The sequence below is a fragment of the Neoarius graeffei genome, chromosome 11 (assembly GCF_027579695.1).
Source record: "Neoarius graeffei isolate fNeoGra1 chromosome 11, fNeoGra1.pri, whole genome shotgun sequence".
Classification (NCBI taxonomy): Eukaryota; Metazoa; Chordata; class Actinopteri; order Siluriformes; family Ariidae; genus Neoarius; species Neoarius graeffei.
In genome coordinates this window covers 59867035-59891010 of record NC_083579.1, presented here as the reverse complement: position 1 = coordinate 59891010, position 23976 = coordinate 59867035, and the positions used below count along the sequence as shown (strand labels likewise).

The 23976-nt window shown below is 42.7% G+C and overlaps 1 protein-coding gene across 5 annotated transcripts in view; it reads right to left on the bottom strand.

Annotated features, from left to right (window-relative positions):
• Positions 1-23606, bottom strand: part of mgaa (MAX dimerization protein MGA a) — a 53751-nt gene extending 30145 nt beyond the window's left edge. For 3 of the 5 annotated variants that reach the window (XM_060934391.1, XM_060934393.1, XM_060934395.1), the window contains exons 1-2: positions 23257-23606; positions 1156-2285 (exon numbers count right to left, since the gene is read on the bottom strand). In XM_060934391.1, coding sequence (XP_060790374.1) covers positions 1156-2216 — 1061 coding nt within the window. In that variant the 5' untranslated portion in view covers positions 2217-2285; positions 23257-23606. Of the gene's footprint in view, positions 1-1155; positions 2286-4588; positions 4612-23256 lie in introns of those variants that run through there. The other 2 variants (XM_060934394.1, XM_060934392.1) reach the window with 2 other exon arrangements.
• Positions 23607-23976: the final 370 nt, after the last annotated feature.

Here is a 23976-nt window from a genome sequence, read left to right as displayed (position 1 = left end):
TGGCAGACACCAGTATTCAGATTGATGCACAGAAGTGCTTTGATCAATAAAATCTCCATCAACGAATGTTAGTGGTGCAAAAGTCAGAGATCACCCTTTTGTTTTCAAATGGGCATTCATTACTTGTTAATTATTTGGTGGAAAACACAGTACAGTACATTAATTCCATTTTCAGTAAAACAGCCATGCAGTACTTATTTGTGCAGATCAGTACTCAAATACTACAAATAAAATATTTACCAATTTCATATGGTTTTACTTCTAAAGACTTTTGTGTGATTTATAAACAATAACAATAGGGGTGTTCACACGGCACATATTTGCATCGATGCTGCACCGATGTATTTTGTTGCGATATATCTTACACCGGTGTAAATTTTGTGGAGCGTTCACACGTCACAAACCTGCTTACTAGAGAGAAGCGTGTTAGCACCGGTGCAGCCCCACTTGCGATCACACGGCAGTTTTTGCGACCATGCTATACGATAGTAATAACGCGGAAATGAAATATCCGCATGCGTGAAAATGTACTTCCTTTTCCCGGTTGTCATGGCATCACCAAGCGCCGGGAAAACAACGTGGATGAAGACACCAGTGTTGCCAGATACTGCTGACATTTTCCAGCCCAAAATATGTTCAAATCCGCCAAACTGCACTTAAAACCGCCCAATCTGGCAACACTGGAAGACATGCAGTTCTGTTGTTGATGATATTCGCCATTTTGGAAGCGCAAAATACCAGGATGCAAATTATGCAATGCCTGTATGTAATCAACTCTCCTCATGCATAGCAGGTCTACCCCTGTAGCGTTCAGACGTCCCATTTTATATCGGTGCTGCCTCGCAAACTAGCATTTACTCCGGAGTAAATTTCTTAAACCACCTCCCGAGCAGGGTTAGATTCGCACCGGTTTAAGCAGCTTTCAGGGGCTACACCGGTATAACTTTGTACCGTGTGAACGCTCTACCGGGGCAGCCCCGGTGCTACACCGGAGTAAAAGTTGCCATGTGAACACCCCTAATGAGGTGAAACACACACAATGCTTTACACTTGACAATGTTCCTCATGAAAGTACTTAAAATAAATCCAGCTCCATCAACATTTTAAAATAAACAAATTATATAAGCTATAAATCTGAAGGAGAATAAGACTTACCTAGAACTCTCAGGTTCAACTCTCCTAGGACCATCACAACTAACAGTTTTAAGGTTCCCATTGGTAGTGGCTTTTTCCGAAGCATTCATCTTTGCAAACAAGGACTTGAGATTATTCAAGGCTGTAACCTCTTTGCTGGATTTGACCTCACTCTCCAGTTTTTCAGTGGAAGGAGCACTCTTGGGCTTGCAACACCGGGTGTTGTTAGCATCATCTCTAAAACCTTTTGCAAAAGGGTTGTAATCAATTTTGAGCTGGGTGATGGACAAATTCTGGTAAGCTGTGACGGCAAAGAACTCTGTCTGAGAAAAACTAAATGTTACAACATCAGGGCCATCTAGCTGAACGACGTCCACAGCTTTATCTGCAGGAATAATGTGAAGACGTGGAATGTAACGGTGCATAGAGTTTATGATAATATAGCCCTCTCGGTCCAAGGGGTTATTGGTAAGCTTTAGTTTGTAAAAGGAAACAGGAATTTGCATCCAGTCTAAACCAGTAGCAGGCGAGTCAGGGTGTATAAAGGAGCGTGAAATATGTGGATCAGCTTTCCCATTGGTCTCCCATCGTCTGTCACTCCATTTGTAGCGGTAATTATCCACTGGTTGCATGTCCATTACTAAGGTATACCTCTGGAAAGGTTCCAATCCAGAGATGCGGAAACGACAACAAGGGAACATTCTACGACCTTGCTTAGTTAGAATCATCTCAGTCTGGCATCTGAAAAACTCATTCCACATATTATTGTTGTCCAAAGTGACTGTGATGCCTTTGCATGTAGACTCTGCTGGCAAGTTACATAGCTGGTTACTTGTGTTACTAGCTGCCAAAGACATGGATGGTACTTTATTAAAGCTTGCTACACATGAGCCAATAGTGGGTTTTGCCAAAGGGCTAACCTCCGTACTAGCAAATAGAGCTTGTTTGTCCTGCCTCCCACCACTAGGATGTAGCTGGTTGACGACAACAAAAAGTGAACAAGCAGATGTTTGAGGTACCGTAGACGTCGTCATGCCCTCCTGATGAAACACCATCCTGGCCTGATTATGTGGAATGGCCATGTGACTGAAGAAGTCATCTGAAGAGCTGCTGTCTCTTTTACCTCAGGTCACGTCTGATCTTTCAGCATCCTTTAACAAATTACAGACATAACTGGTCAAAGGAGTCAGTGACTATCAATTTATTTTTAGCTATACTGTACAGTACCAGTCAAAAGTTTGGACACACCTAATCATTTATAGGTTTTTCTGGATTTCAACCATTTTCTACACTGTAGAACAATACTAAAAACATTCAAAGTATGAAATAACATATGGAACATACATGGAATCATGTTGTAAAGAAAAAAAGTTTTATATTTTAGTCTCTCCAAAGTAGCCACCGTTTAACTTGATGCTTTGCACACTACTGGCATTATTTAAACCAGCTTCATGAGGTAGTCACCTGGAATCCTTTTTAATTAACAGGTGTCTTGTCAAATGTTAAAGGCATTTCTTGACTTCTTAAAGGGGAACTGAAGTCAGTTTTAAAATTGGTTTATTTCCTAATTAACGTGTTATTCAATTACGTTTTCGGTTTTACTAACCTTATATCGTGACTTGTATTGGCAACTAATTGCAATTAAATATTATACTTATCGGCCTAATGCCGTTTGTCTGGTCCATAGCAGACGTCGCTTATCCGCGCGATCTTCACAAGACTTGTGTGAGACTTCGAAACGTGAAGTGTCAGCCAGGTGTCCGTGCCGCCATTTTGAAAACAGTTGTTTTCCAAACGAAATATTGCACAAAAACGAGTTTAAATGACGATTACTGCCTACTTTTTTTCAAACTTTCCTGATTGCTATGAAAACAAACAAAACTTCCAGCTTGATTACATCAGCATTCGAAAGAGGGGGCGCACGTCTTGACAACCCCCGCGTCCGAAATCGCTTCCAACTCGTTATATATTGTGGGGACGCCGTTTTGTAGTGCTGTCCGCACTGAAAAAAATCTAATTAAAAAGTCTCAAATTTGATTTAATAAAAGGCAGCAGCAAAGAAGAAAGTATTCGGCCTTGATTAAAAAAAAAAAAACCCTGAAAGATTGTATTTATTAATGTGGGAAATACACTCAGTATAATATGCACTTGTCACAAAAAAAATGCATGTATTTATTATTTTGAAAACCCACCAGCCAACTGACCTGGCACGTTTTAATTGTGTGATGGTAGTGACGTAAATTCCAGCGCGATGGACTGGTGTCCGAAAGTGTTTTTTCCCCTCTATATAGTAACTCCTTATATAGGGAGTAGGGAGCAGTGAACAAGTGAGCGATTTCGGACACAGGGAATGTTAGCAGATGTTGGTCACTCCGATTTCCGCTGTACATTTTACTTCCGTCCTACGAGGTCTCGCACAGGTCTCAACGAATCTCGTTTACGGCCATTGCTTTGACATATGGACTAATAGATTACATAGCATATTTCAAACACTCATAACTTACTATAGCAGTGACAAAATAGCTATCAGAAATGCATTCCTAGATTTAATAAAATGAGAAATAGAATTTTGATTTTAAAAAAAAATTTGCCTTCAGTTCCCCTTTAATGCATTTAAGCTCAACGGTAAATAGCAAATTAACTTGCAATAAGTAGCCCTATGACAACTGTAGTAATCCATATGTCAAAAACTGCTCAACTAAGTAAAGAGAAATGACATCCATCATTACTTTTACATAATAATTGGACAGTGCTTGTAAAATGCACATGTAAATGTAATATCAGGTTATTGAGTCTCCATTTTCACTTGCCAAGTTGTGTTTTCTTCCCAATTTTGTCACCAGCCAATTCCCACCTACCAGCGCTCACCCATTAATATGACTGCTACAAACCAGGGAGTGTGACCACCAACATGCGCTTCCTGCAAAGACATGAAGCCACCATTACCTCACCACCCTGCTACTCACGCTGCATCACAGGGCAGCGCAGGGCTCGAAATTAACTTTTTTTCTTTGTGTCCCCCAGTGGTCCCGAATTCTGTGTTGTATTGTCCCGAATGGAAGCAATAGTGTCCCCATTTTTTTCCTCTCTGAAATAACCAGTGGTTAATATTATCATATGAAGTTACTATTATATTTGTAACTATGCGATTTTGAACCCTTTATATCATTTTTACAATAAGTCACAAGACACAAGCGACACATGTCCTATACATCATCTACTTCAAAATTACAGTTATTGCATTTTCAGTTTATTAAACTTTGGCGATCTCACTGTATGAATAGATACCCGTTTATTTAAAGGGGCCAACTAGCTCTTTCAGAAAATGTTTCAACTCCCTACATCTGCAGTACACTTTAGTTGAAAATAAGACCCCTTTTATGTTCATTTCATCTACTTATACCTTGAATATCTGTTGCCACTTATAAGGCCAACTTATAATTTTCACCATTACCGTTATCCATAGCCCTGTGATGACCTGGCGACTTGTCCAGGGTGTACCCCGTCTTTCGCCCATAGTCAGCTGGGATAGGCTCCAGCTTGCCTGCGACCCTGTAGAACAGGATAAAGCGGCGAGAGATAATGAGATGAGATGAGACCGTTATCCATTTTTATGAACTTTCCGTTATCCATTACCGTTATCCATTTTATGTACTTTCCGTTATCCATTACCATTACCCATTTTTATGAAAATTCCGTTATCCATTTTATGAACTTTCCGTTATCCATTACCATTACCCATTTTTATGAAAATTCCGTTATCCATTACCGTTACCCATTTTTATGAAAATTCCGTTATCCATTTTATGAACTTTCCGTTATCCATTACCGTTATCCATTTTATGAACTTTGTTATCCATTACCGTTATCCATTTTATGAACTTTCCGTTATCCATTACCGTTACCCATTTTTATGAAAATTCCGTTATCCATTTTATGAACTTTCCGTTATCCATTACCGTTATCCATTTTATGAACTTTCCGTTATCCATTACCATTACCCATTTTTATGAAAATTCCGTTATCCATTTTATGAACTTTCCGTTATCCATTACCGTTATCCATTTTATGAACTTTCCGTTAAACATTTTTATGAACTTTCCGTTAAACATTTTTATGAACTTTCGGTGCCGAAACGTGGGTGCAAATGTTAGCAACATCAGCATAGTGCCAGGTCCGAGCCTAGCTGTGCTGCTGACTGACTAAACTTTCTGAACTAGAAAGACACCAAGAAAACTCACTTATTCTGTTGAACGGTATCTTCCGTCAATATCATCCACATCATTCCCGTTGTATTTTATAACGTGTCTAACAGTGTTCATTAAGTTCATTCAGTTGCTAGCGTTGCCTGCAGACCAGGCGATGACACTTTGGATCCTGAAGGTCCCGGAGACGTTATGTCTGGGCTTTCAGTTTCTTCCCCGCGGTCGGTCCGCTTCAACCACTTCAGCATTTTTGTTCTGGCAAGAGTCGGCACAGCGTGTGCGCTAGCAATTCCATTCCAAGTCCATATAATGCGGACTCCGGCCGAAGATTCTAGAACAGAATGCGCTGCTCTGTAGCCTACGGATGCAGGTGCATCGAAAGTGTAGCTACTATGTATTTTTCGCTGTTAACGTTTTAAAATTAAAATTGACAAATTAGGTGAATGTCTACGTATGTGTTACGGCTTTGTAAATAATATTAATGTAGAACTTTTTTTCTAGATCTATTTTTTTTCCATTGTCCCGGGATTGTCCCAGATATGATAATTTTGTGTCCCGATGACATTTTTTATGGTCCCCGGGACATCGGGACACCGTTAGTTTCGAGCGCTGGCAGCGTAATACATTTGGAGGAAATCACTGCCCTCTTCCACATACATGAGCTTGCAGATACCCACAACTGGCTAGCATTACTGTGGTTGACAGGAGAATGGAAGAATATGGAGAGGAGAGTACGCCAAACCCCCCCCACACACACACACAGCTGAGACATTTTTGTTCCCTTGGCTACAGATACTTTTACACTTGGTCAAATGTGGTCAGACAGACTGAAATCTGACAGCTATATTGCATGTTAATATGCAAATCAGCACATTACATTCAAAAACACCAACTTCCAGGTATCTTGCACCAAAACATTAGCAGCAAATCCTTTAAGTTCCGCAAAATGTGAGGCAGGGCCTAAGGTGGTGTTTACATTAGACCGTATCCGTCTCGTTTTCGTCGCGGATGCACTGTCCGTTCACATTAAAACGCCGGGAAACGACTCCACAGGCGGAACAACTTGAATCCGCCAGGGCCCACGTATTCAACCCAGTTCGTATCTGATCCGGTGCTGTGTAAACATTGAGGAACGCGGAAACGCTGTGCTGAGCTCTAGCTGACGTCATCATTGGACAATGTCACTGTGACATCCACCTTCCTGATTCGCTGGCGTTGGTCATGCCACGTTGGTCATGTGACACGACTGCTGAAAAACGGCGCGGACTTTCACTTCCTGCTATTTGTCCCGAATCACTGCTCGTGCGCTTCACTCGCGCGCTCTGTGAGGATGCCTGCGGAGCCGAGTGTATCCGTGTATTGGCGTTGCTGTGTGCACGCGAATCGTTTTAAAAACGTTAATCTGATGATCCGCTGATACGGTCTAATGTAAACACCACCTAAATGGATCGGACTTGTTTGTCCAGCACATCCCACAGATGCTCGATCTGATTGAGATTCGGGAAATTTGGAAGCCAAGTCAACGCCTTGAACATTTTGTCATCTTCCTCAAGCCATTCCTGAACAACTTTTGGAGCAGCACAGGGCACATTATCCTACTGAATGAGGCCACTGCCATTAGGGATACCGTTCATACTGTTGTCATGAAAGGGTGTACTTGGTCCGTAACAATATGCAGTACGTGTCAAAGTAACATCCACCTGAAAGCCAGGACCCTAGGTTTCCCAGTAGAACATTGCTCAGAGCATCACACTGCCTCTGCCAGCTTGCCTTCTTCTCATAGTGTATGCTGGTGCCATCGCTTCCCCAGGTAACACCATGTGCGCACACCCTTGGCTTGAAGATGACAAAACGTTTAAGGCATTGACTTGGCTTCCAAATTTCTCAGCTCTCAAGCAGATTGAGCATCTGTGGTATGTGCCATCCACATGAGGCAAAAGAAAACATGATTCAACAGACCAGGCCACCTTCTCCCACTGCTCCATGGTCCAATTCTGATGCTCATGTGCCCATTGTGAGCACTTTTGGCAGTGGACAGGGGTCAGCATGGGCACACTGAGCGGTTTGCAGTGATGCAGCAAGCTGTGATGCACGGTGTTCTGACAACTCTCAATTATAGTCAGCATTAACTTTTTTTTTTTAGCAATTTGTGCTACAGTAGCTCTTCTGTGGGATAGGACCAGATGGGCTAGCCTTCGCTACCTATGCGCATCAATGGACCTTGGGGATCCAGGATTCTGTTACCGGTTCACCAATTATCCTTTCTTGGACCACTTTTGGTAGGTAATATGCACCGCACTCTGGGAACACCCCACAAAACTTGCCATTTTGGAGATAATCTGACCCAGTCTTCTGGCCATCACAATTTGGCCCTTGTCAAAAGCACCCGGGTCCTTACATTTGTCTTAGAAGCAGGAAAAACTGGCATCAACTTCAAGAACTGACTGTTCACTTGCTGCCTAATTTATCCCCCCCCCCGCCAGCAGCAGCCATTTTAACAAGACAATCAATTTTATTCACTTCACCTTTCTGTGGTTTTAACGTTATGCCTGATTGGTGTACTTCCAGCACAAATATCAATTTTCTTTTTACACATAAAATGGATTTTGGCTTTGTACTTAATAAAAATGAAAAAAAAAAAAAGCATGCATTCATAAGCACTGATGCTTCGATGCAGCCCAATATCATGATGCTTCCACCTCCGTACTTCACTGTGGGTTTGATATTCTTGAGATTATACACACAAACCTGGTTTCTCCAAACACGACATGCTAAATTATTGCCAGTCTCCAATTTTTTTCCTAATTGCATTTAGACATGCAACTTTGTGCTTCTTTATCAGCAGAAAAATTTCAAATTGAGCATAGGAATGGATGTGTGTACAGTGCAGTGCACCAATTATTGTTCTCTGTCAAACTGCTGGTCCTGCTGCTTTCAGGTCATCCTGCAACTCTTTCTGAATGACTGCTGTCTTCTCTTTTACCTTCCTCATCATTACTCAGAGAGTGTGTTGTGAAATATTGTCTGGCACATCTATCCAGGGAGTGTTGTTCAATAATATTGTCCGTGAAAACTTACAGGGAGGTGCTTAAGCATGGTGGTGGTAGCATCATGCTCTGGGGTTGTTTTACTGCCACTGAAACTGGTGCACTGCATAAAGTGGATGGAATACTGAAGAAGGATTTCCTCAGAAGAACCTCAAACCATCACAGTTGAACACAACTGGGTGTTCCAACAAAACACTGAACCCAAAGACACATCAAACCTGGTTATGGACTGGATAAATCAGTGTAACATTAAGATTTTGGATTGGCTATCCCAAAGTCCCGACCTTTCGAAAATATGTGGACTGTGCTTAAAAGTCAGGGCTATGTCAGGAAACAAATTTAATCGTCATTTTCTTCCCATAGCCAGCAAGGGCTATAGGGGCACCGCTGATGACATTTTAACAGTCCATCATTGGTGTATCTAGGGCATTTTTTTTTAACTTGGCAGAGCCCAGCCCTCTCCAAGCTTAAAGGGGAACTGAAGGCAAATTTATCATCAAAATCCTATTTCTCATTTTATAAAATGTAGGAACGCATTTCTGACAGCTATTTTGTCACTGCTATAGCAAGTTATGAGTGTTTGAAATACGCTATGTAACATATCAGTCCATATGGCAAACCAATGGCTGTAAACGAGAGTCGCTGAGACCTGTGCAAGACTTCGTAGGACAGAAGTAAAATGTCCAAGCAGAAACTAAAAAGTGACCAACATCTGCCAACGTTGTAAAAAGACGCGCGCGCCCTCCTTCGAATGCTGACGTAATCAAGCCGGAAGTTTTCCGTGTCCGAAATCGCTCCCTATTCACTATATAGGGCACTATATAGTGAGGACGCCTTTTTGTAGTGCTGTCCGAAACCCTAGTGAGAATTATTTACACCCTATATAGTGCACTCAAAGTATCCCACAATGCATCACGCAAAGTAGTGGACAACCGATGGTCACTAACCAAAGCAATATATCCCATCATGCATTGCGGTCACGCTGAAAGAAATCAAATTAAAAGTCACAAATTTGATTTAATAAAAGGCAGCGGCAAAGAAGAAAGTACTCAGCCTTGATTTAAAAAAAACTGAAAGATGCAGGTACTTTGTATTGATTAATGTGGGAAATGCGTTTAGTATAATATGTATTTATCACAAAAATACATGTATGTATTTATTATTTTGAAAATCCACCAGCTGCCTGATCTGGCACATTTTAATTGTGCGACAGTAATGGCGTAAATACCAGCGCAACGGACTAATGTCTGAAAGCTTCTTTTTTTTTTTTTTTTTCCATTTAACCAATGGTTCGGAGTCGTATGGAATAATCTCCATCACTGATGAAGCTGGCAAATCTCAAAATTAATCTAAATTGGAATGATACGGCGATCTGGCTGCTGTGTAAACAGTTTTCAAAATGGCGGCACTGACACTTCACGTTTGAAGTCTGGCACAAGTCTTATGAAGATCGCGTGGATAAGCAATGCCTGCCGTGCACCAAACGAACTACATTCAACATGGCTAAAAAGCGAAAAGGCCGATAAGTGTAATATAATATGCCAATACGAGTCACCATACAAGGATAATAAAACTGAAAACGTAACTGAATAACACGTTAATTAAATAAAGCAAGTTTAAGGCCCTGTCCACACGGCAACGGATTCAGGTGAATCCAATACAACTGTTTATCGTTTCGGCCTGGCGTCCACACGGCACCGGCGTTTTGGGTGCCCCAAAACGCAATCTTTTGAGAACGGGTTCCAGAGTGGAAAGATCTGGCAACGTTGCCGTTGCAAAGTCGTCTGGATGAGTAGAACGGATTTGTTTACGATGACGTCACAACCACGACTGTGAGTGCTTCACGCCAGGTAGAAGCGTAACAAACTCAATGCGAGTTGTCAACAAATCCTATAACTTGGTTCATGAAACACGCTTACAAAATATTTTCACTGTGAATATTTATTGTGTAATGGTGCAAAGTGAGAGAGAGAGAGAGAGAGAGAGAGAGAGAGACTCTGCCCTTAGGGCAGAGTCAATCCCGCCAGCAAAAATAGGGGAAAAAAAAAAAAAGGAGCGATCTCACCTCTTCAGATGTTGGTTTAAGTCCTACAATACATTCCTCAAAAAGGGCGTAGAAGAACAAATTAATCCATCAACGTGTAGCATTCAATTTATTCCGGACCATTAAAGACGCCGCCTTCTGCGTAGAATCATACATCATCCTCGCCGCCATATTGGATGGGTCAAAGCGGAGAATAAAGATGCCTCATTCATGTGCTTCGTTTAACTGTACCAACAGGTTTACCGTCCAAACGAGATCACATGGGATTACCTTTCACAGGTGAGACTGGAAAAATACTTTTCATTGTATTTGGTCATTATAATGTAATTTTACGAACAGATTTTTCTGACTTTGTGGCTAATATGAAGTCTCGCGCATAATAGTTTATGCGCATGTGTCCTTACTTCTTTTATTGTTCTGGTGTCTCCGAAGGGACCATCTTACAGCGCCCCTAGAGGTGTGGCATGTGTATTGCATCGTTTTCAGCAAGCGTTGCATTGCCATATGGACCTGATATTTTACTGATCGTTGCCCATGTGGACGCGATATTTTTTTAAATAACATCTCGTTGCCGTTGTGTGGATGTAGCCTAAAAATGACTTCAGTTCCCCTTTAGGCCACATCCACACGACAACGGCAACGTGATGTTATTTAAAAAAAATATCGCCTCCAAATGGGCAACGATCAGTAGAAATCAGGTCCATATGGCAACGCAGCGCTTGCTGAAAACGATGCAATACACATGCCACACCTCTAGGGGCGCTGTAAGACGGTCCCTTCGGACACACCAGAACAACCCATACGAAAAAGAACAGTAAAGAACTTATAAGAGTTTACCACTGTCTTAGTAGTAAATCCTTATAAATATAAATAAATATATATGCCATGTATGATTTACTCCCGAAAGTGGCCCATTTTGCATTTTCCTCATGCAAATTTTTTATGAAAATCTAGTATGTATGAAGTGAACATTGTGCATGGTTTTTACAGATAATGTGTATGATGAATTACACTGTCTTTGTATGCTTCATGTAATGTTTGTAGTTTTAAATTATATTTTACAGTTTAAAATGTACATGCCTTTTATATGTAAATCCAACACAAACATATGTGGATTTACATATAAAAGGCATATACATTTTAAACTGTAAAATATAATTTAAAACTACAAACATTACATGAAGCATACAAAGACAGTGTAATTCATCATACACATTATCTGTAAAAACCATGCACAATGTTCACTTCATACATACTAGATTTTCATAAAAAATTTGTATGAGGAAAATGCAAAATGGGCCACTTTCAGGAGTAAATCATACATGGCATATATATTTATTTATAAATCATTATAAGGATTTATCCTTATATTTATAAGGATTTACTACTAAGACAGTGGTAAACTCTTAAGTTCTTTACTGTTCTTTTTCGTATGGGAATAGAAGTAAGGACGCATGCGCATAAACTATTATGCGCGAGACTTCATATTAGCCACAAAGTCAGGAAAATCTGTTCGTAAAATTACATTATAATGACCAAATACAATGAAAAGTATTTTTCCAGTCTCACCTGTGAAAGGTAATCCCATGTGATCTCATTTGGACGGTAAACCTGTTGGTACAGTTAAACGCAGCTAATCTTTATTCTCCGCTTTGACCTTTCCAATATGGCGGCGAGGATGACGTATGATTCTACGCGGAAGGCGGCGTCTTTAATGGTCCGGAATAAATTGAATACTACACGTTGATGGATTAATTTGCTGTTTCTCACCTGTGAAAGGTAATCCCATGTGATCTCCTTTGGACGGTAAACCTGTTGGTACAGTTAAACGCAGCTAATCTTTATTCTCCGCTTTGACCTTTCCAAAATGGCGACGAGGATGACGTACGCGGAAGGCAGCGTCTTTAATTGTCCGGAATAAATTGAATGATACACGTTGATGGATTAATTTGCTTTTCTACGCCCTTTTTTGAGGAATGTATTGTAGGACTTAAACCATCATCTGAAGAGGTGAGATCGCTCCTTTTTTCCCCTTATTTTTGCTGGCGGGATTGACTGTGCCCTAAGGGCTATTCTCTCTCTCACTTTGCACCAGGCATTACACAATAAATATTCACAGTGAAAATATTTTGTAAGCGCGTTTCATGAACCAAGTTATAGGATTTCTTGACAACTCGCATCGCATCGCAATGAGATCATTGGCACTACTGGTGTTAAGAATCAGACCATTTTATAAATGAATATTTTGCTGTAGAGCTGCAGTGTTTGTACAATTGCATGTTTTTGCTTCACTATTACTGTCACTATTCTGCTTCTTGCCTTACTACTGTGAACTAACACTGAACATAATAATAATAATAATATCCAAGCTCGTGTTTCACTCTCACTAGTGCTCTGTAAGGCTTTTTCCTGGTGATATCCTGGTGATATTCGTTACACTTCTACCTGGCGTGAAGCACTCACAGTCATGTGGTTGTGACGTCATCGTAAACAAATCCGTTTTACTCATCCAGACGACTTCACAACGGCAACGTTGCCAGATCTTTCCACTCTGGAACCCGTTCTCAAAAAGATTGCGTTTTGGGCACCCAAAACGCCGGTGCCGTGTGGACGCCAGGCCTAAACGATAAGTAATTGTATCGGAGTCACCCGAATCCGCTGCCGTGTGGACAGGGCCTTAATCAATGGGCAATTTAGAGTCGCCAGTTAACCTAACTGCATGTCTTTGGACTGTGGGGGAAACCAGAGCACCCAGAGGAAATCCATGCAGACACGGGGAGAACATGCAAACTCCACACAGTCAGGCCCCTCGTTGGCCATAAGCCTCAAACCCGGAACCCTCTTGCTGTGAGTTGACAGTGCTAATCACTACACCACTGTGTCACCCCACAAATTTAATCGAATTCTACCAATTCTGCCAAGAAGAGTGGTCAAATATCCAATCAGAATTCCACCAGAAGCTTGTTGATGGCTACCAAAAGCATCTCATCAAGGTGAAACTTGCTAAGGGACATTTAACCAGACATGTTGTATGTGTATTTTTGACCCTGTATTGATTTCAGAAAACCCAAATTAATTAAAACTTGTGTAACAACTTTTTTTTTAATTAAAGATGCATGTTGTACAATCATTCTGCCACAGGAAAAAAGGGAAAAAAAGTTCAAAGAAAATCACTGAAAGCCCAATACTGCCATGACATTCATGTCCATGATGAGTATGTGACATTCTGACCACAACTGCATCCATTTATACTCATCAATACATACATGTTTGTTCATATTTATACATACAAAGCCACAAGGTACCATGTGTTTAAATTTGAAGTATGTATATGTGTAGGAAGTATATTAAATAAAGACAAAACTGTCTGAATACGAGAGGATCGCCTCTCTGCGCCTTCGGATTGGGGAGAGGGCTCTTGCTGTTGTTTGTGCCTACGGGCCAAATAGCAGTATAGAGTATCCGGCCTTCTTGGAGTCCCTGGGAGAGGTACTGAGGGGTGCTCAGACTGGGGACTCCATTGTGCTACTGGGGGACTTCAATGCTCACGTGGGCGACGACAGTGACACCTGGAGGGGCGTGGTTGGGAGGAATGGCCTCCCCGATCTGAACCCGAGTGGTGTTTTGTTATTGGACTTCTGTGCTAGTCACGGTTTGTCCATAACGAACACCATGTTCGAGCATAGGGGTGTCCATAAGTGCACGTGGCACCAGGACACCTTAGGTCGGAGGTCGATGATCAACTTTGTAATCGTTTCATCTGATCTCCGGCCCTATGTCTGGGACACTCGGGTGAAGAGAGGGGCTGAGCTGTCAACTGATCACCACCTGGTGGTGAGTTGGATACGCTGGCGGAGGAGGAAGCTGGACAGACCTGGCAGGCCCAAACGTATGGTAAGGGTCTGCTGGGAACGTCTGGCCGAGCACTCTGTTGGGGAGGTCTTTAACTCCCACCTCCGGGAGAGCTTTTCCCAGCTTCCGAGGGAGGCGGGGGACATTGAGTCTGAGTGGACCATGTTCTCTACCTCCATTGTGGACGCAGCTGTTCGGAGCTGTGGCCGCAAGGTCTCCGGTGCCTGTCGTGGCGGCAATCCCCGAACCCGGTGGTGGACACCGGAAGTAAGGAATGCCGTCAAGCTGAAGGAGGAGTCCTATCGGGCCATGTTGACCTCCGGGACTCCTGAGGCAGCTGACTGGTATCGGCAGGCCAGGCGTGCTGCAGCTCGGGCAGTTGCGGAGGCAAAAACTCGGAACTGGGAGGAGTTCGGGGAGGCCATGGAAAAGGACTATCGGTCGGCCTCGAAGAAATTCTGGCAAACCGTCCGGCGCCTCAGGAGGGGGAAGCAGTACTCTGCCAACACTGTTTACAGTGTGGGTGGGGAGCTGTTGACCTCGACTGGGGACATTGTCGGGCGGTGGAAGGAATACTTTGAGGATCTCCTCAATCCCACCGTCATGTCTTCCACTGAGGAGACTGAGGCTGATGACTCAGAGGTGGACTCGTCCATTACCCAAGCCGAAGTCACTGAGGTGGTTTGCAAGCTCCTCAGTGGCAAGGCACCGGGGGTGGATGAGATCCGCCCTGAGTATCTCAAGTCTCTGGATGTTGTGGGGCTGTCTTGGTTGACACGCCTCTGCAACATCGCGTGGCGGTCGGGGACAGTGCCTCTGGAGTGGCAGACTGGGGTGGTGGTTCCTCTTTTTAAGAAAGGGGACCGGAGAGTGTGCTCCAATTATAGGGGAAATCACACTTCTCAGCCTCCCAGGGAAGGTTTACTCCAAGGTACTGGAGAGGAGAATTCGACCAATAGTCGAACCTCGGATCCAGGAGGAACAATGCGGTTTTCGTCCTGGTCGCGGAACACTGGACCAGCTCTATACCCTTCATAGGGTGCTCGAGGGTTCATGGGAGTTTGTCCAAACAGTCCACATGTGCTTTGTGGATCTGGAGAAGGCATTCAACCGTGTCCCCCGTGGTATTCTGTGGGGGGTGCTTCGGGAATATGGGGTTCGGGGCTCTTTGCTAAGGGCTGTCCGGTCCCTGTACGAACGGAACAGGAGTCTGGTTCGCATTGCCGGCAGTAAGTCAGACCTGTTCCCAGTGCATGTTGGACTCCGGCAGGGCTGCCCTTTGTCACCGGTTCTGTTCATAATTTTTATGGACAGAATTTCTAGGCGCAGCCAGGGGCCGGAAGGAATCCTGTTTGGGAACCACAGGATTTCATCTCTGCTTTTTGCGGATGATGTTGTCCTGTTGGCTTCTTCAAACCAGGACCTTCAGCATGCACTGGGGCGGTTTGCAGTCGAGTGTGAAGCGGCTGGGATGAGAATCAGCACCTCCAAGTCCGAGGCCATGGTTCTCGACCGGAAAAGGGTGGCTTGCCCTCTCCAGGTTGGTGGAGAAGTCCTGCCTCAAGTGGAGGAGTTTAAGTATCTCGGGATCTTGTTCACGAGTGAGGGAAGGATGGAGCGTGAGATCGACAGGCGGATCGGTGCAGCCTCCGCAGTGATGCGGTCGCTTTACCGGTCCATCATGGTGAAGGAGCTGAGCCAAAAGGCGAAGCTCTCAATTTACCGGTCGATCTACGTTCCGACGCTCACCTATGGTCATGAGCCCAGGGTGGCTGGGCGCTCCCTTAGAGATAGGGTGAGAAGCACAGTCACTCGGGAGGAGCTCGGAGTAGAGCCGCTGCTCCTCCACATCGAGAGGAATCAGCTGAGGTGGCTCGGGCATCTTTTTCGGATGCCTCCTGGACACCTCCCTGGGGAGGTGTTCCAGGCATGTCCCCCCGGGAAGAGGCCCCGGGGAAGACCCAGGACACGCTGGAGGGACTATGTCTCTCGGTTGGCCTGGGAACGCCTCGGTGTTCTTCCCGAGGAGCTGGCCGAGGTGTCTGGGGAAAGGGAAGTTTGGGCTCCCATGCTTAGACTGCTGCCTCCGCGACCCGGTCCCGGATAAGCGGAAGAAGACGAGACTGTCTGAATACTTATTTTCCTTTACTGTAACTCTTTCAAATGAATCTTGGGTGTAGGGATAACCCTTATATGGATATAAAAACACGAAATGACCAAATATCAACGGGGTCATAGTCATGCTTGTGTTTTCTGGCAGAACTGGAAAAAGTTTTAGGGAGTGTTCAGACTAAATAACATTTACCTGGTATAATAGCTAGTTCCCTTGAATAGAACAAAGAAACTCAAACACAAACTAGGTATGAAACAATTCACCCAATACACAATTTGATTTGGTTCATGATTGGTGTCCTTCCCTTTTCCTATTCATCATCAACTTAAAAATTCCTTTGTTAAGTTTATGAAATGTATTTTTTGTTTCATTTTCTTAATAACAACAATATTTACAAACAGTGCAAAGGTTTGGATTAAAATCTAATAGCCTATGAACTAAAACATCCCTTTTATTAAAAATGTGAATAATAAACAGCCCTTTTTGCAATAAACATTTATGAACCTTTGTGTCGTCAGCTTAAAGATACAAGAGTGCTCCGAGAGCACAATACACCCCCCTGGCAACTATGCCATAACTCCGCTAAAACGCAACTGAATTGAACGAAATTGCAATATACGCATTACGGACATATAACAAAGAACCCTGTCAAGTTAAGTGAAATTCCTCCAAAAACTGTGAGAGGAATTGATTTCAGAAGGCGAGTACCCTTCCTGGGACAGACATCTCCATGACATAATCCCCCTTCGGGCCTTTCAGCCAGCGGGGGAGAAAAATTGTGAGGAAGTTGATTCCAGAAAGCAAGCACACCTTGATGAAATTGCCAAAGTACAAGTTTGTTAATAATCAAGGGCATAACTCTGCATATAACTATCATATAAGAAAGCCTTTGCCAAGTTTGGTGAAATTCCTCCACAAGTTGTGAGAGGAGTTGATTTCAGAAGAACGTACACCCTCATGAACTTGTCAAAGTACAAGTTATTTAATCAAGGGTCCAAACTCCGGTAAAATTTTCACAAATTAAATTAAATCGCAATATGCATATTACCATCATATAACAAGGCCTTTTGCCAAGCTTCGAGAAATTCGTCCAAAAATTGCGAGAGGAGTTGATTTCAGAAGGCGAGCACACCTTCATGAAATTGTGAAAGTACAAGGTCGTTAAACAAGGGCCACAACTCTGGTAAAATGCAACCAAATTGAACAAAATGCGTATTACCGACATATAACAAAGAATCCTGTCAAGTTTCATGAAATTCCTCCAAAAATTGAGAGAGGGGTTGAGTTCAGAAGGTGAGCACCCTTCGCGGGACAGATGGACGGACATCGCCACGACATAATCCCCTTCGGGCCTTTCGGCCAGCGGGGGATTAAAAACTACCTCCGTTTCCTTCTCTTATCTTTAGCTTTTATCGGTCTGTAAAAACAAACAAAAAAAGACTCCTTGTTCAACCTATTTGGACAGTCAATCATGAAGCTCTGTCCCATTTTCGATCAGCTTTTTGTTTTGGCGGCATTAGAGCTGCGTTACTTCTGCCCAATACGTCACGCTCAGTCCCTCTATTGTACGTTACTGCGCTCTCTGCTTTCTAAACAATGCAATTACAGCTTGGAAATATTAAGAGATTACACAGCCTGATGATAATTATGATTCATTTTTGTTTCATTGATTCAAATCATCATAAATTAGTATCACGATTTATCACTACACTATATCATTACATGTCTTAAAACAACAAAAACATGCATGCTAACAAACTAGCTAACTAGTAAAATACTAATCTTGTTCCTCAGTTGACACACAGCTGCAATACAGCGAACCATTAGCCTACATGTCCCTCCAAAATGCTTCACCCATAAATCGCATGCTGTACTGGAGACTATTTAGACCCCTTTACGCACTTTATTTACAGGGCCTAGGCATACATCTAAACCTTTTGAGCAGACATTAGCAAATGTCCTGCACTCAATATGGCTCTCCAGTTCACCTCACAGCTGTTGGCTTTATGAGTTGAGAGAGGTGGTTTGGGTGACACCACCGGTGTGTAAAGTCTAACTGAGCTGTGCTTGTGTGAATCCATGTTCCCAACAACTAATCACTGATCACAACTGTTTGTTGCACGAGCAGACTTCATTTTAAACTTCTTTGCTATATTTATAAGTAATGTGTCCAATTCCATCCATAACATTTTTCTTCATGCCCCTTTCCCAACTACTCTCTGCCACTGCTTCTTTTTTCCTCGCTCTTGACGGAAATAGTTAGTTAGTTGTGGTGCAATGACCAAAGATGACTGCTTTAAGAAAAAAAATCTAAGCTATAAAAATTCTTATTCATTACTTTCTATTCCAATAAAATTGTATTCAATTTGTAATGTCTTTATAAAAATTGTTCATGTAACGTAGTTTAATCGACCAGATCAGGCCTTTCAATTACATGAAACCTGCAATGGATAACATCGTAGGCGCCCAAATTAAGGCCAAACGCCCAAAATATGCTACCAAAAAAAACCCCCGTTGATTAAATAAACTTAGCTTGCATCTTAAATACACACAGGTGTGTAAGTGTGGGTGCAATCAGTGACTTGGAGCTTGGTCCTCTTGTTGATGGTCTTAAAGGGCATATCACAGGTAAATTCAGGAGCAAGATCAATGTAATTCTCCTATTTTATATTAAACTTTGGTCAAATATCTCTGCAATTTTTTTTACCTTGCGCAATACCAGAAAAATTCAGTTGAAATCAAGCCATTTGAGGCGAATTGGTCCGCCTCTGAAAAAACTTGCCATTTGAATTTCCCGGTAAACATTGATTTTTTTTGTGACATCATCTGCAGGACGCCTCCCTCTGAATCCTACGTCAGCGCTGGTTTGTTTATGAGAAAACGACCTGGTGGTTTTCTGCAAATTTTTTCAACATTATCGCGTAATTATTAAATTGGTTAACAGATGTATCGTAGGAGGGTGTAGCAACACCAATCTTGATGGGATTAGTACTCATCGTTTTCCAAAAGACTGGACAATGAGAGAGAAATGGGAGCACTTGGTTTACACAGGCTGTGCACTGAAACTGTAAAGCTCGCACAGCCTGCTGGCGCTTCCACAGGTAACGTCACGAATCTGGCTCCAGACTCCCTTGGGATTTTTCCAGACGCGTTTTATTTTATTTTTTTCTGCTGTAGACAGATGGCCTTGTGCAAAATTACCCTTCTGGATGAGTGTGTAAAAGGACATACTTTCATATATATATATAAAAAAAAAATATTGGTCCAGAATATGCCCTTTAAGCCTGTATCTCACTGGGCTGCGACTAGTCGGAGACACAACTGCGATAAAATATGCAAACATCAATTCAGTGTGATTCCAAGTGAAACTTGTCGCCAATTCGCATATTTTATCGCAATTGTTGTGTCTCCAACTAGTCGCAGCCCAGTGAGATACACTTGCACTTCCTGTCTCACGGAAACCAACTCGAGAAGGGTTCATGACGGCTTTGCGACACCAGTGACGCATTTGCGGCTATTTTGAGAGAAATTCTGCTGCATGAATTTTTTGAACATGTTCAAAATTTCAGCAACGAAGGAGCAACACTTTGCGACTCATGCGAGGAAATTGATAAGCCCCGCGAATGTTTCAATACACTTTTGAAACTCTTGCGAATGACATTCGCAATTTGTCGCAGCCCAGTGAGATACTGGCTTTAGACACCGGCCTTTCATTTAAAGTGCATATCACGGGTAAATTCAGGAGCAAAATCAATGTAATTCTCCTATTTTATATTAAACTTTGGTCAAATATCTGTAACATTCTGCATTCTCTGCAATTTTTTTTACCTTGTGCAATACTAGAAAAATTCAGTTGAAATCAAGCCATTTGAGGCGAATTGGTCCGCCTCTGAAAAAACTTGGCATTTGGATTTCCCGGGAAACATTGATTTTCGTGACGTCTCCCTCTGAATCCTACGTCAGCACTGGTTTGTTCATTAGAAAACGACCTGGTGGTTTTCTGCAAATTTCTTCAACGTTATCACGTAATTATTAAAATGGTTAACAGCTGTATCGTAGGAGGGTGTAGCAACACCAATCTTGATGGGATTAGTACTCATTATTTCCCAAAAGACCGGACAATGAGAGAGAAATGGGAGCGCTTGGTCTACACAGGCTGTGCACTGAAACCGTGTAAAGCTCGCGCAGCCTGCTGGCGCTTCCGCAGGTAACGTCACGAATCTGGCTCCAGACTCCCTCGGGATTTTTCCAGACGCGTTTTGTTATTTAATTTTTTTCTGCTGTAGACAGATGGCCTTGTGCAAAATTACCCTTCTGGGGAGTGTGTACTTTCATACAAAAAAAAAAAAAATTGGTCCAGAATATGCTCTTTAAACTAAGATCTTTTACCTGACTGCATACTGTGAATTGCACTGCCAATTCTTGTGACGTGACTGAAAAACCTTGTGTGTCACAGGTCTGCTACAGGTTCGTCTCTTTGATAGCAACAGTCCAGAATTTGCTTTTTCATTCACAGGGTGCTTTCCTCAGGCCCCAACACATCTTTTAAAGGGCTGATGACACGAACATGACTCTATGCAATTTCTTAAATAAACTATACAACATGGCAAACATGTTAGATTTCTGTTATAATTACGTGAAAAGAAGCTGTTGTTACGCGAATATCCAACTTTTAATTGCACAGCGCAAGAAAACTGGGTCCGTGGCTCGCGGCCATGTTGTGACGTCAGCGGAAGAACACGCTGCGGTTCACTGGCTGTTCTACTCTGGTTCTACTCAATGGAAATGGCGCATGAAAACGCCGGTGAACTCTCTAGTGCTAGCTCTTCCTCTTCTGGGAGTCTAGAATTGTGTTGATCTCTTCCGAATAGAATCTATGATAGCCTACCCTCTTTACCCTTTGCCTCTCATTGCTAGGCGGCAGTTACATGAAAGCCGCAAGCTTTCACAAGCAAATACATGACTGATATCACGCCGACTTTATGATTACATTTATGATTATCATGTAGAATCTACAGCTCTACGTACCTTTATCTTATGTCGTTTCACAACACATGTTCTGACAGAAGGACTGTCTTTGGATCCGGCATAGCTACGAGTAGACCCCCTCCGGAATACTGGCAGTGTTGCCAGATTGGGAGGTTTCCCTCCCAGTTGGGCGGTTTCAAGTGCATTTTGGTGGGTTTTGAACATATTTTGGGCTGGAAAACATCAGCAGTATCTGTTGCCAGATACTGCTGATGTTTTCCAGCCCAAAATATGTTCAAAGGGTTTTGAACATATTTTGGGCTGGAAAACATCAGCAGTATCTGTTGCCAGATACTGCTGATGTTTTCCAGCCCAAAATATGTTCAAAACCCACCAAAATGCACTTGAAACCTCCCACTCTGGCAACACTGTGTAGGCACTGCTGATGGTAGCAGCACACATTTGTGCTGAACACCCAAGAGATTCTTTTAAGCTGGGAAGGGTGTCAAAACAATCTAAATCGAAGTGTTCAGAGCACAGGACGGATACTGGTGAGGGCTCCCACTTGTCACAAGTGCGCCTGACTTGCTTCACCCACTTCGCATGCAGCTCGGGATCTCTGGGAAACTTGAATAAACTTACCCCATCCTTGTGGGTTTTGGAGCAAAAGCCGGCAACACAACGCGAAGGCATAATAACATATATATATATATATATATATATAAAAATGACAAACTGAACACCTGTCGCATCAACAACAAACTGGTAAGTTAGGAGGAAGGTTCTTTCGCTGACGTCATATAGCTCCTCCTCCTCTTTCGTCTCCTGGGTGCTGCAGCCCCGTCAAATTTGCCCAGACAGCTGCGTTTATCATAACTTGTAAAATAGGCGCCTTCGTGAATTAATATATGGATCATCTGGAATTACTTTTTATGTTATAAAACATCGCCAAAGATGTCAAAAACGTGTCATCAGCACTTGAAATACTAACTGTATTCTAATTAATTGTCATGTACAAGCACATCAAGACGGATTAATGCTGCAGACATTTTGCAATAAAGGTAAAAATAACATTCAGAGATTTCTTTATTTATTTATTCATAACTTTGTAGCTAAAAAAGCAGCAGCAGGTTTAAACTCAGAGCACTGGGAAAACAGCACTTCGCGCGTGCAAAAAAGCCCAAATTAGTCTGTATCACGACAGAAAAAGCCCAAATTCAGAAACACAGGGTGTAGCTCAAATTATGTAATTGAAAAGCCTGTAGATAAATATGCGGTTTGATCGACTCGCTAAATATGCAAATTAACGGTGCCATCTAGTGACTTGAGCAAACATTCCACTGAAAATTGTTCGCAACAATAACACAAGGTTTTGTTCTTTATGTTTTCGATGATGAAAAAGTTTCAGTCTGGGCTTTGTCTTGGAATTATTTCAATACCGATGATACTCTTCAGTGTCTGGTTCTAACAGGATTTATTACACACAAATTAAAGGTACAGGGTTTGTTTTTCAACCGCAGATTCATTTTCTCGCACTGCACCGGGTACAGTTTGCATGAACTAGCGATTCTTTATCACCAAGAAATAAATCTTCATTTCATCCAGACTTGGTGCTCGTTTTTATGATTTCACACTCATTAATTTGTTGTTTTTGGGGCCTCTGTAACGTGGGATCCCGTGAATACATGAGGTTGGTTAGCTAGCTAGCTAGCTAGCTAAACTTCGACAGAGTGAGGCCTACCTTCAAGCCAACAACATTACTTCACTCAGGCCCACATAAACGGTCTTCTTTAAACCATGAATATTTACGCTTCGTTATATTTCGCGGGTGAAAAACACTGCTGGAGCTACAATACTGGGTGTCCATGTAAACAAAAATTAAGTTTCAATCACCTTTTAATCACGGACGTCGAGTTATTTCGCCGACGTGGGCTATATCTCAACAAGGCCGGAGAGGGGACGCGCGGCGCGTGCACGTCGACCAGTGAGTGTCGAATGGCGGGTGAATCAGAAGCGAGTCTGAACAGCAAACCACGCGGTCCCTCAGCCTGCTCGGTCCCTCAATAAGAGCCTGCACGGGCCCATATCGACGTGTGCCTCTTCTACAAGAAACATGCACAACCCTTGTCTCCGATAACGTCGTCCGTTTTGCGTTCTAATCTCAAACTACTATGCCGTACGTCTCACCCTCAGACTTTGCGTGCATGTTACGACGACCTACGTCACGACACCCAATGGCACAGGCGCGTCCACGCACGCTCTCGTGCGCAGCCTCAGCACAACTCGGAGAGCGAAACTGCGCATGCGTTTACTTAACACTTCTTCAACCGTTTATTGTCTGGATAAAACGTGTTTTTTGATCGGTTTTACTCGTCTCGGATTAACACTGGGCGATGGAAACCAGTAACCAGACCTGAGGTGTATTTATACTCAACGTTAAATATGTATACGAGTACTGACGGAGCTTTGTGTCCGTAATCTGCGTTTATTTCGTCCGTGTTTGTGCACTTTTTCTGGATACAGAGCAGTACAGCCAGGAGTTGTCGTGAGACACGACAGAGGTGTTTTAAATTGGTAGAACTTTTTGGGGAGAGGTTTTGCGATTTAGTAAGA